General features: G+C 37.3%; 1 protein-coding gene across 1 annotated transcript; it reads left to right on the forward strand.

Moving 5' to 3' along the window:
* The first annotated feature begins 6,228 nt into the window (after nucleotides 1-6,228).
* On the forward strand, nucleotides 6,229-9,372 carry LOC125499640 (uncharacterized). Its single transcript, XM_057396394.1, has 6 exons — nucleotides 6,229-6,428; nucleotides 6,515-6,673; nucleotides 6,747-6,865; nucleotides 8,354-8,581; nucleotides 8,665-8,944; nucleotides 9,035-9,372. The coding sequence occupies exons 1-6, from the start codon at nucleotides 6,347-6,349 to the stop codon at nucleotides 9,064-9,066; spliced, it is 900 nt and encodes a 299-aa protein (XP_057252377.1). The 5' UTR covers nucleotides 6,229-6,346; the 3' UTR covers nucleotides 9,067-9,372.
* Nucleotides 9,373-14,190: the final 4,818 nt, after the last annotated feature.

Raw genomic sequence — 14,190 nt, forward strand, 5'->3', positions numbered from 1 at the left:
TGGTTATTTTTATAACAAAAGGGATTACTAATCATTTTACTCTTATGAACGAATGAGGTTACTTGTATGAGAAATATAGTTACTTTTGTGAACAATTATGTTATTTGTATGATTAAATATAGAATGACCTTAATATTACTCTTTGTGAACAATTAAAAATATTAAGGTCTTTGTGAACAATTTTGTGAACAAAATATAGAGACATGATTGGTTCACTTTTGTATATAACTGCTAGTCGTCCAGACATAGCTTTTAGTGTTGGTTGTGTGCTAGATTTCAAGCTAATCCCAAGGAATCTCATCTAACCGCCGTGAAGAGAATTCTTAGATATCTTAAAGGAACAGATGATCTTGGACTCTACTATCCAAGAAGTGATACGTTTGAGTTATGAGGATATGCTGATGTTGATTATGTTGGAAATCTTGTAAATTGGAAAAACACCTCAGATTTGGTTCAATTTCTTAGTCATAGTTTAGTTTATTGGAGCACCAAGAAACAAAACACAGTTGTTTTATCCACTACTAAAGCAGAATATGTAGTTGTTGCTGCATATTGCTCTCAAATGTTTTGGATAAAACAACAACTTTGTGACTATATGGAATAAACTTTAATTGTGTTCCTATTTATTGTGATAATACTAGTGCCATTAGTATTTCAAAAGATACAGTGCATCATTCAAGAGTTAAGCATATACACATCAGACATCACTTTCTAAAAGAAAATGTGGAAAAAGGTTTGATTAAACTTGAGTTTTGTCAAACTGAAAACCAAATTGTTGATATACTAACTAAGCCTCTACAAAGAGATAGATATGAAAAATTAAGGCTTGAGTTAGGTTTAATAAACTTAAGTAATTGTTCCTATTCCAATCCCTCATGTCTGAATTGATTTGTCTCACTCTTTGTGATATTAAGTGAATGTGATTGATTGCCTAAGACCATTGCAAATTAAGATGTTAAAAACATGAACATGGATTAAAAGGAATAAAACAACTCACAAATGTCACATAATACTCCCCTTATTGTTCCTAAGTTAAAGAAACATGCATAATATGAAGAACGTTGATATTAAGCATAAGTTGTTCCTATAGCACAAGTTCCTTAGAGTTTATTGTCTTTCCGATCCAAAAATTAAAAAGTCCATAAAAAATCAAAAAAATCCGAAAATCCCCAAAATATAGGAATCAGATTTAATCAATTCATGATTCTCTTTTATCTTTTGTTTTTTTTTCCGCATATAACTCCTCATTTACTGTTACATGCATCTTCTTCTTTCTTTTATCCCAAATCCGTGTTCCTTAGTCGCTTCATCTTCGCCATTCACTAGTAGAATAAATGCTATTTGCTGCGCTGATATTGCTGCGGTTTTACCTATACGCAGCAATATAACACGCAAAAAGAAAAAAAAATTGAAAATTACAATATTGCTGCTGTTTCCCGCCAAAAACCGCAGCAATATTATTCAACGGACAAATTTTGAAAAACATGTGGGCCCATAGCAGCAAATATTGCTGCGGTTTCCACGTGGAAACCGCAGCAATATTCGTTGGCAATCAAAAAAAAAAGGAGGCGGGTTTTGTCGAATTGCTCACTCTCTCACAATCTCTCAAACTCTCTCAGTCTCGTCTCTCACACTTTCGACCCCCTCACACACTCTCTCTCTCTCCTCCGGCGACACGTTCGTTCTTCCGGCGATTTCACAACAACTTTCCGACGTCCCCCCTTCGTTTTCCGGCGTTTCAGTCCTTGGTTTTCGGCGAGTTCGAATTCCTCCGCCGCCTCTCTTCTTCGTTGCTCCAACGAATCGACCTCCGCTTCTATTTCACCGGCGCCACTTCAATTTTTCCGGTGCTTCTCCTCCAGCGCCTCTCCTCAGAATTTCCGGTGCATTCAAGCTTGTTCCTCGCCGTTTTGTCATCTTAGGTTAGTTTTTTTGTAAATTTTTCTTAATTAGTGTTTTAATAAATTTTTGGCTTAAATTGTAGTTTAAAATGATTAGTATAAAGTATATATATGCTTAGTTATAAGATTTGAGTATTAAAAACTGATTTTGTGATAATTTTGCTTTAGTTTTTGTATGCCCTAATATGTTATACGGATTGTTTATGCTTAAGTTATTGTGATGTTTTTGTAATTCTTTGTTTAAAGTGATATGAATGCAATGCCTTTATATTGATAGACTTACCAATGGGAGGGGAAGGGAAATCTAAGGAATGGTTTGGTATTTGTTGTTTGATGATAACTTGAAATCGCTTGAATGCGATTATTGTTTGGTGAATATTTGGAATCGCTTGAATGCGATTGTTTTTATGTACATCATATTGCCTAGATACCCGTTCAAGACTTACTCATTAGGAGTAAGTCTTGAATAGTCCCCGTTTTGGACTGTTCTTAAACGTCACATCTCACTTAGGTGGTGAATGTGTGTTGATTCTTTGATTCTAAGTGAAATACGGTTAGTCATTTCCCTAATTTGTTCTCCGGGTACATATAAGATAAACAATTATCTTTATCGTGTACTTGGAGAACTGAAGGGAAATGCTGCCGAATTTTACTTAGAATCAAAGATGATACATGCATTCACTAGTGGGATTGGACGTTTAAGGATGGGTTAGGTTGGAGTGATAAGGACCCAATGGAAGCATGCATTGAATATTAGTTTGTTGTATGTGTTGGAGTTATGTGAATTTTAAATTGATAATAATTTGTATATATGTATGTGTTGGGGTTTTTAGAAATGGATCGAAGTTGGATGTATGGAAAGCGGAATACGTTGGAGTTCGTAGAAGGTGTGAATGAGTTTTGTAAACGTGCTGTAGAACATCAACAACTTACTTGCGAGGCTGAGATTTATTGTCCATGTGTTGATTGCTACAATGTGAATATGATTTCTGATATTAGGACCATAAGGGATCATCTTATCCGTCGTGGATTTAGGGCTGAGTATTATATTTGTTATGGCATGGTGAGCAGGGAAAATATACTCAGGATAGGGTTAATGTTGATGTTGGCACTAGTAATTCATTAGAAATTGATATGTCGAATGTCGGGGTTGAGAATGAAGTTGTGATAGAAGATCATGTTAGGATTGAAGGTGATGATGTAGTAGGTGATGAAAATGACAACGGAGATAATAGTGACACTAGGATGAAGAGTTTGGTGATCAAATAGGTGAGATGTTGGAAGGGGCTCGTGACCATTTTAATGAGCGGCCACGAGTGTTTGACAGTTTGTCTGAAGCTGCTGGGAAACCCCTTTATCCAGGGTGTACAAAATACACTCAATTGATGGGATTTTAACTCTTTTCAACATAAAAGCGAAACATAATTTGACTGATGTAGGCTTCACAGAACTCTTAGAAGCTTTACATGATATGTTTCCTGAGGGTAATTTGTTACCAAAATCTACCTACTATGCCAAAAAATTAATGTGTCCTTTGGGTTTGGAATATGAGCGCATCGATGCATGTCCGAATGATTGCATGTTGTATCGAAATGAGTATGTGGACCTTTATGAATGCCCGAGGTGTGGTAAGTCCCGCTACAAATTGCCGGATGGGGTTGTGCCCGGACCGGGCAATACTGGGCCTTCTGCGAAAGTGTTGTGGTATCTTCCAGTTGTGCCAAGGTTTAGGAGGCTCTTTTCTATCAAAGAAGATGCACAAAACCTAAGATGGCATGCTGATCGCAGAAAGAAAGATGGGATGCTTAGGCATCCAGCAGATTCTCCTCAATGGAAAGCTATCGATTCCAGATATAGAGACTTTGGTCAGGAAGCTAGGAACTTGAGACTTGCATTGTGTACGGACGGAATGAATCCTTACGGTACTTTGAGTAGTCAACATAGCACTTGGCCTGTTCTTTTAGTGATATACAATCTTCCTCCATGGTTGTGCATGAAGCGGAAGTATATTATGTTGTCTCTTTTAATTTCTGGGCCTAAGCAGCCGGGAAATGATATAGACATATATCTTGCACCTCTCATCGAAGATCTCAAAAAGATGTGGGACGAAGGTGTTATGGTGTTTGATGCGTATTCTAATGAAGATTTCAGGCTTCGTGCTATGCTATTCTGTACTATAAATGATTATCCTGCTTATGGGAATTTATCGGGTATAAGGTCAAAGGGAAAAAGGCATGTCCCATTTGTGAGAATGGCATGGAGGCTACACATTTGCCACATTGTGGGAAACATGTCTATATCATTAATAGGCAATTCCTACATAGTTCTCATCCATATCGAAAGAAAAAAGCACCATTTAACGGGTTTGTTGAAAATGGTCCAGCTCCTATACCGTTAACTGGAAAAGAATTTATAATCGTGTTAAGGGGATGGGAACAATATTTGGTAAGGGGGTTAAACCTTCGGAAGACGATGGTGTCGTTTGGAAAAAAGAGTCTATATTCTGGAGACTTCCTTATTGGAAATACTTACCAGTTAGACATTGTCTCGACGTAATGCATATTGAAAAAAATTTTGTGATGCAATTATCGGTACTCTGTTGAATATGCCAGGAAAGACTAAGGATGGTCTTAAGGTTCGTAGAGATATGGAGAAATTGAAGATTCGGCCTAATTTATGGCCAAAGGTTAAGGAAAAGGCTAAGAAAGGAAAGGGAACAACAACGTATTTGCCTCCAGCTTGCTATACATTGTCTAGGAAAGAGAAACGATTGTTCTGTGAGTGTTTATACGGTATTAAGGTTCCCACTGGATACTCATCTAACATGAGAAGACTTGTTTCCATGACTGATCTGAAATTAATTGGGTTGAAATCTCATGACTGTCATGTGATGATGCAAGTGTTTTTGCCGATTGCAATACGCGGGATTCTTCCAAAACATGTCAGACTTGCTATCACGAGGTTGTGTTCATTTTTCAATACCATATGCAACAAGGTACTTGATCCTGATAGGTTGGATGCTTTGCAAAATGAGGTGGTGATACACTTTGTCAATTTGAGATGTATTTTCCACCTTCTTTTTTTGACATTATGGTTCACTTAGTCCTTCATTTGGTAAGGGAGATTAAGCTGTGTGGTCCTGTGTTTTAAGATGGTCATACCCTTTTGAGAGACATATGGGTTCTTTGAAAAAGAAAGTGAAGAATCCAGCAAGACCAGAGGCGAGTATTATTCAAGGAACAATTGCCGAAGAGGTTGGAGGATATTGTTCTTCTTATTTTGCTAAGGTGTGACGATAGGTCTTCCAAAGTCGAGACACGAGGGTAGATTAGAAGGCAAAGGTGGGGTCGGAATGCGACATATTGCACCTTCATTGGATGAGTTGCATAAAGCTCATCTTTTTGTGTTGCACCATGTTACTGAAGTTAATCCATACTTAGAAAGACATATGCGTGAATTGCGTCACAAAAATCCGTCAAAAGGGGAGAGGGCATTGATGAATGAGCATAACAGGTCGTTCATTGACTGGTTTCACAATAAAGTAATCGGTGAATTGTCTGAAACAACCATCATGTACCTGATACAATTAAGTGGTTGGCATACGGTCCACGTGACAGTTTTAACTCCTATGAAGGATATGATATCAATGGTTATACCTTTTACACTGAACGTCAGGATAAGAAATCAAAGGTGGTCCAGAATTGTGGGGTTTCAACGATTGCATCATCTAGGGAGTATGCGAGTGCAAAGGATAAAACTCCGATTGATGCTACACAATCATATTATGGGATCATTCAAGAAATATGGGAGCTCGATTATTGTGACTTCACTATGCCTATTTTTCGATGCAAGTGGGCGGATAATAGACGTGGTTTGCAAAAGGATGAGTGCGGTTTTACTCTGGTCAATATGAGTCGTCTGCGTGACACTGAAGAACCTTTTATCCTCGCATCGCAAGCAAAACAAGTGTTCTATGTATCTGATCCTGTAGACACTCAGTGGTGCATTGTTGTTAATGGTAAAAGGCGAATTTTAGGAGTGGGTGATGTTGACGACGAAGAAGAATATGATAAGTTTGATGACATCCCCCCTTTCTCAATCCCAAATGACGATATGATGAATGTGATTGATACTGAAAATAGTTACATGCGAATGGATCACCAAGAAGTATAACAGTCATTGAGCAACCTATTGACCAAAATTAAAGGTAAAAAATGTTCCATATGAGTAATTTGACTTGTTTTGAATTTTGTTACAATAATGTGATGATGTATATTGTTTTAAATTTCGTTAACACTCTTTCTTGTTTCTATCTATATGCTACAGATATGGCTAGTGACGATTCGAGCGAGCATTCATCGGATTCTGATGCCCCTTTTCACCCAGAAAAGGAGCCTGACTAGGGAGAGGCCAGTGATCGTGATGCAGATGCATTAGATGAGTGGATGGAGAGATTTGAGCTAGAGGCTGATAGGAATGCTTTACTTGGCATTGAGGTGACAGGTGATGGGCAGCCACCCCCGTCAGGTTCGCGTTTATTTCAATTTTTTAAATATTCATTATGTAATTTACTTGTTCGTTCTCTAATTTAATTTTCTTATTTTGATTGTTAGGTTCAGGTCAGACCACTACATATTATGGTGCACAGGGGAGCGGGAAGAAGTCAAGTGGGAATCCAAAGGCAACACGAAAGAGTAAACGAGGTCCCACGATGAATCTCCACAACACAGGAGATATGGTCTTAGAGTTCGATGATTTGGGAAGACCAACAGGTAAATAGATGTAATTTATCATACTTAGCTTATTACAATTTCATATTTGGATTTTTAATTGTTTCTTTACTAGGTCCATGGCGAGCCAAGTATGGTGTTTGGATCGGTCTTTCTATACAGAAGCTGAACATCAACTGGTCATGGAGACACATTTCTCCTACCTTGTTGAATGTGATGTGGACAGACACTATGGTAAACAACTCTAACATATCCATATATACTTAGTTTGATGTATTTATAGGTAGATTTGATTGCTAATATAACATATAGACTAGTTGAAACCAAAATTAGCCCTTTTAGACCATTTCGGGCCTTTTTCTTACCAAATGAATGAAAATGACTTGTTTCATGCTAGTTTAAGTTGTAAACAACTCTAACATATCATATATACTTAGTTTGATGTATTTATAGGTAGATTTGATTGCTAATACAACATATAGACAAGTTAGGAACCAAAATTAGCCCTTTTAGGCATTTCGGGCCTTTTTCTTCCCAAATGATTGAAAATGACTTGTTTCATCCTAGTTTAATTATAACAACTCTAACATATCATATATACTTAGTTTGATGTATTTATAGGTAGATTTGATTGCTAATACAACATATAGACAAGTTAGGAACCAAAATTAGCCCTTTTAGGCCATTTCGGGCCATTTTCTCCCAAATGAATGAAAATGACTTGTTTCATGCTAGTTTAAGTTGTAAACACCTCTAATATATCATATATACTTAGTTTGATGTATTTATAGGTAGATTTGATTGCTAATACAACATATAGACAAGTTAGGAACCAAAATTAGCCCTTTTAGGCCATTTCGGGCCTTTTTTCTTCCCAAATGATTGAAAATGACTTGTTTCATGCTAGTTTAAGTTGTAAACACCTCTAACATATCATATATACTTAGTTTGATGTATTTATAGGTAGATTTGATTGCTAATACAACATATAGACAAGTTAGGAACCAAAATTAGCCCTTTTAGGCCATTTCGGGCCATTTTCTTCCCAAATGAATGAAAATGACTTGTTTCATGCTAGTTTAAGTTGTAAACACCTCTAATATATCATATATACTTAGTTTGATGTATTTATAGGTAGATTTGATTGCTAATACAACATATAGACAAGTTAGGAACCAAAATTAGCCCTTTTAGGCCATTTCGGGACTTTTTCTTCCCAAATGATTGAAAATGACTTGTTTCATGCTAGTTTAAGTTGTAAACACCTCTAACATATCATATATACTTAGTTTGATGTATTTATAGGTAGATTTGATTGCTAATACAACATATAGACAAGTTAGGAACCAAAATTATCCCTTTTAGGCCATTTCGGGCCTTTTTCTTCCCAAATGATTGAAAATGACTTGTTTCATGCTAGTTTAAGTTATAAACAACTCTAACATATCACATATACTTAGTTTGATGTATTTATAGGTAGATTTGTTTGCTAATACAACATATAGACAAGTTAGGAACCAAAATTAGCCCTTTTAGGCCATTTCAGGCCTTTTTCTTCCCAAATGAATGAAAATGACTTGTTTCATGCTAGTTTAAGTTGTAAACAACTCTAACATATCTTATATACTTAGTTTCATGTATTTATAAGTAGATTTGATTGGTAACACAACATATAGACTAGTTGGAACCAAAATTAGTCATTTTAGCCATTTTGAAAAACAGAACATGTTTCACATTCCCGACGAGGTTCGATACAAGAAGCTCTACTTGTCTACTGTGAACGTTAGATGGAGGAATTTTAAGAGCAAATTGGTATCTGGTTGGATAACAATGACGAGAGTTAGATCAAAGAAAGAGAAGTTAAGTGATAGTCCGCCAGACGTATACAAGCACATCAAGAAGGAGGATTGGGCCACTTTCAAAGAAAAGATGATGTCAGATCATGCTATAGTAAGTTTATATTCTAATTATTAACTTGGTTTTATTGATTTAAATAATATTATACTAACTTAATGTGTTTTTTTATTTTGCAGAAAAAGCGAGAAAAGGCGCTTGAGAGCGCAAAGAAGAACACACATCATCACCACTTAGGTCAGAGGAGTTATGGAGATGCTAGAGAGTTGTGGAGGCAGGAGAAATTCGGTCCACCTAGTTTTGATTCTGGATCGTCTTCTAGTACACCATCCTCCTCGGTGTCCTCCAATTTTAACCGGGGTGATGATTGGTGGTGCGCGATGCATAAGAAAGATCCTGTTACTAAACAGAGATTCATTCCAGATGAGGAAACAAAGAAAGCAGCTGACAAATACGTATGTATATATCATTATAATTAACTTTTAGTTTGACATGAATATTTTTTCATTTATTAACTACATTATTACTGTTAACTTGCTTTTTGGGCAGTTGGAGTACAAGGAGAAGCAAGCCAAGGGTGAGTTCATTCCGATTCGTAACAGAGACGCCCTTTTTATGGCTCTTGGAGAGAAGCCAGATCATTCGGGTCGCTGTTACGATTTTGGGGGCGTTAATGTTGGCTATACCAAGGCTTTTGGGCACGTACCTCGTACGCACTATAGGAGATCGATGAAGGAACAAGAGGAGATACTCATACAGAAAATGAGTGAAAGGTGGAGGGAGGACATTGCCACATATATGCAGAATGTGATGATTTCACCTTCACATCCATCTACCGGGCCATATTCTTCACCATCTGGTGGGCCATCTCCTTCTCATGTACATCCACCTACTCAGCCACCTACTCAGCCACCTACTCAGTCACCTGGGCTGTATCATTTTTTCCCTTCACCATTTGCTGTGCCATCTCCTCCTACACAGCCGACTCAGCCTCCTATTCCACCATCTGCTTCACCATTTGCTGGGCCATATTCTGGGCCATCTCCTGGCCCACCTCTTGGGCCATCTCCTGGGCCATCTCCTGGGCCATCTCCTGGGCCATCTCCTGGGCCACCTCTTGGGCCACCTCCTGGGCCATCTCCTGGGCCAGCTCCTGAGATAGCTGCTTCACAGCCCACTCATCTACGTACTCCATTATCTGGATCAGACACTCATTCTCCTCAGGTGAAGGTACATATAATTATTATATATACATGTGCTTTATACAAAAAATTATCTTATATACAAGTCCTTTATACAAATAATTATCATATTTACATGTGTGTTTTATTCAAATAATATCAATATTACGTGTTGCTGTTAGGACGAGGTTCCATGTCGATTATTTGGTAGATCCAACTAGTGGAGAGACTTGTCTAGTGGCAGATGCATATTCTTATGCTTTTGATGAGACCACTACAGTTCATGGGTCTAGAATGATGAATGATCACCTGAAAGTGAAAATTCATCGAATTATAGAGAAATATGGTCATTTGCCACTACCTGTTCATGTCCCTGCATATGAGATCGACACTACAACTACTGCTTTGGGTACTTGGGTGCAATGGCCAAAAAATTTAGCACAAATGTTAAGTGATGAGGTAATTGTTCATATAGGCCTCCAATTTTGTAAAAATAATAGCTTTCAATTTAAAAATTTCATAATCTTATTCCCGTTTTGAAAAATAATTATTAGGTTACACCGACACCTAAAAAACAAAAAGGGATTTCGGGGGAGGCTGTTAGATCTTCTAGCCAGTTGCATTTATCAGCCGGTTCGGCTTCTCAGTTTAGTCCAGTTATCGACGATTCGTCGTTCTTGGACTCCCTTACTGAGGACTGCAGGGAGTTAGCAGATACGCTTTCCCTTGCCGTCGCAGATGATGATGTTGTTGGTGTTACCTTGCCGAGATCCTTGTTCCATTATTTGACAGATGATGGCACCGCTTTTCTGACCAAGGAGGATATTGGTCAGTTTTTGAGAGGAGAAATGATTAATATTTCTATTATCCAAGTGTACATGAGGTAACAATAATCAAAGCTATGCTTTTTTTTAACATTTAATTATATGGTAGTTGTATTTTTCACATATAGTTTACTTTTGCCAATTTTTAGGGCTACGCAGTCGGACTTGGATGGATTTGGGGATTCTATTGGACGTGTTTGTTGGATGTGTCCGCAAAGCACCATTATGGAGTCGCATTCATCATCGGAGGAAGTAACAAAGTACATTCTGCATGCTATGGTTGGATGCGTCGATGTAAATGCTAGTATCATGTTCGCGCCAATCTTTCAAGAATAATATTCTTTCTTAATATCTACAAATATTTATTGTTGCATGATATGTGATTTTTCAAGTAATTATTGCTGTTTAATCTTTCAATAGCCAACATTGGATGCTCCTTGCCATATGTCCCTTGCCTGGGATAGTTTATATCTTCGATTCTGCCAGCTATCACAAACAGCGGAAGTTAAAGCTTAAATTGCCTATGATAGCGTAAGTTGATATATGTTTGATATACTTTATATGAATTGAGATGGTAACATTCCACAATTAAGGACTAAATCAAACAATGTTGTGTTATCTAGTGCTTTTAGGAGGTTTTGGATGAGCGGCCATAGAGTTCGTCGAGAGAAGCTTTTGTGGAAATATGTTGAGGTATGTATTGATCGAATTGCTTGATTCAATTTAAAGCTTACTTTATTCTCATTATGCGGTAATTTTTCTCATTTTCTTATAACTTTTGATAAAGTGCCCGCAACAATAAGGAGGCACGGAGTGCGGTTATTTTGTGATGCGGTACATTTTTGACGTACTCGCTTCATATTTTGGTTCGTTGGATATGGACAAAGTAAGTTTATATAATTATTCATTTCATATTTAATATATTTTATAACTATTTGATGCTAACTTTGGTAAATTATTTTCAGGTTGCTCAAACCTTTACCAAAGATCCTTATACGGAGGATCAAATCAATAAGGTGAAGAATAAGTGGGCAAGATACTTTGTTGATAAGTGCATTGCATAGGTTAGTTAGTTTATGTTAATATTCTTTTTTTGTTCTAACTTTAGACGAACATATACATTATTGCAACTTGTACAACCAACTTTGTAGTGATGGATTATCATGATATATATATGTTGGATTGCGCTAAATATTTTTGTTGGATTATTATGGAATTGTATTTATAATGTTGGTTGGGTTGAATATGATGTTGGTTTGTTGGCTTGAATATTGGATGATGTATGTTGGAGATCATGGTGGTTGTTTGATGGATTTTGGATTTGATTGGATGGTGGATTCGGAGATGTTATTGGTTGTTGTACAGGTTAATTAAGTCCCTATTATGGGTTTATCCAATTTACAAATGGAGCTCTGCCGAAATTTATGCAGAAAATTTATTAGCATATTGTTGCATAGCTTCATCAAGGTTGCATATATAGCTTCCTCTTCACTAATATAAAACAAAAAAATAAAAAAAAAAGGTAATATTGCTGCGGTTCTGGGCCAGAAACCGCAGCAATATTACCTGTCAGGGCCAATTATTTCACCACAATTTTTAATATTGCTGCGGTTTGGTCTTTAAAACCGCAGCAATATTTCCTTATATTGCTGCGGTTTAAAACCGCAGCAATATTATTAATACCTATTGTTGCGCCCTTAATTGTTGCGCGCCCTAATCCGCAGCAATACGGCACTTTTTAACCGCAGCAAGTAGCCTTTTTTCTACTAGTGATTATTCATCTCCTTCACACCCCTTCACGCGCCATAAAATCCCAAATTCATTTCACAAAATGGCAAAAACCTCATGCAATTCACCTTTTCCAAACACAAAATCTCCCAAAATCTCTCAAATGGAAAAACCCTCTTCTCCATCAAAAACCCTAGAAATCGAAAAATCTCAAGAAACAACCATGGTGGAAGAAGAACAAAAATTGAAATCACCAAGAAGAAGTGTGAGAAGAAGAAAACTAATTGGGGAGGATGATGAAGAAGAATCCCCGGAACAAGCTAAGGGGGAGAAGAAGTTACACTTGTTCCTTCTAAAGGAACTGTTGCTTCTTCCTCCAAGAAACGAGTAGAAAGAAGTGAATCAAGGTATGTCTTAGGTTTTTGTGTAGATTTAGAGTGGCCCAAAGAAGTAAAATTCAATGAATTAACCGACATACTAAAGGAACAGGGTATGGAATACCTGTTTGAAACCGCATTTAACAATGCCTTAGTTCCTTTAGCTATAGATGAATTTTGTGCAAATTTCAATAATGCTGATGGAATTTGTACTATTGAAGTAAGGGGGAAGAAAATAAAACTTCTAAAGAAACCTTGGCAAAATTTTGGGAAGTTCCTTGCAAAGGAACTGATGTGTATTTTAAGAGGAAAGGAACTGTCTCCTTTCCTAATTTCCCTCAAGACAAGATTGTTGAATCTTTTTGGGGAACTGCTGGCCAAAACAAAATCAACCACAACCTTCTCTCTCCTGTCTACAAAATTTTATTTAATCTTGTTTGGAGAGCACTCATTCCTCGAACTGAGAAGAGGAATGAAGTGGGTCTCTTGGATATGTGTTACATGTTTTGCCTTGACCAACACATTCAAATAAACTTTCCTTCACTCTTTATCCAACATCTCACTCATTGCATTGAAAATAATTGTGCTGTTGGCTATGAAGCTTTAATTACTTCTCTTCTTACTCTCTTTAAAGTGAAAACAATCGGTTGGCCAACATTGGGAATAAAACAAGGTAATATTCTCAATGAAAAAACTTTACATGTCTTGTATCTCTATGTGCAAGAGGGCATATTGACTCAAGGGAGAATTGCTCCCAATTTCTCTCACAAGAGAAAACTGCCTGGGGCAGTAGAAGAGGAACCGACTGAAGTAATTCTGGAGGAACAAGTTCCTGCTCCTACAGAATCAAAAGAACAAAAATCAAAGAGGCGCAAAACCATTGCTAAAAAACTACCCCTCCTGTTCCTAAAAGAGTTAGACAAAACACTAGGTTGAAAGTTGCTCAAACTGTCCCTGTTCCTTCAAATAAGTACTCTCCTTTAGTCCTATCTAATATAAAGAAACAGGAACACAACTCACCTAAGGAACTAACTCCTCCACCCTCACCAAAAATCTCTGTTCCCCTCACTAATCTCTCTTCCATCTCTTCCTCGTCTTTTTCTGTTCCTTCTAGCTTTGAACAGTAAAAGGTTGAGATGGTTGCCCCCAACCCTTTCTCCTCTACCTCTACTGACCTTCCACCACCACCACCTTTTCTTCCTCCCATTTATACTACCACTTCTTCATCTGCTTCTATTCCAGGAACAGTTGATCCTTCACAAGAAACCACCCCAGTTCCTCCACCAAAACCATCTACTGCCTCTGGTTCTAAGGGAGAAGAACAAGTTCCTTCAGATGATTGTGGCTAGGTTAATGAAGTTTGTCTTCCTGCACAACACATGATTAAGTTTTATAATCACCTTCACTGGACTTTAGATGCCAAAACTAATAAGATGTTGGGTTTAATAAAAGTACTAAGTGATAGCGTGATTGAACAACAAAAGAACATGGAGACAATGGCCCAAGCCATTAAGAGTTTGAAGCAGCAACTTGATGAGCACCAAGGAGAGGTGATGAAGAAGTTGGAAGATGTGGTTGAAGAAAAAGTTGGAAGA

The sequence above is a fragment of the Beta vulgaris genome, chromosome 1 (assembly GCF_026745355.1).
Source record: "Beta vulgaris subsp. vulgaris cultivar EL10 chromosome 1, EL10.2, whole genome shotgun sequence".
Classification (NCBI taxonomy): Eukaryota; Viridiplantae; Streptophyta; class Magnoliopsida; order Caryophyllales; family Amaranthaceae; genus Beta; species Beta vulgaris.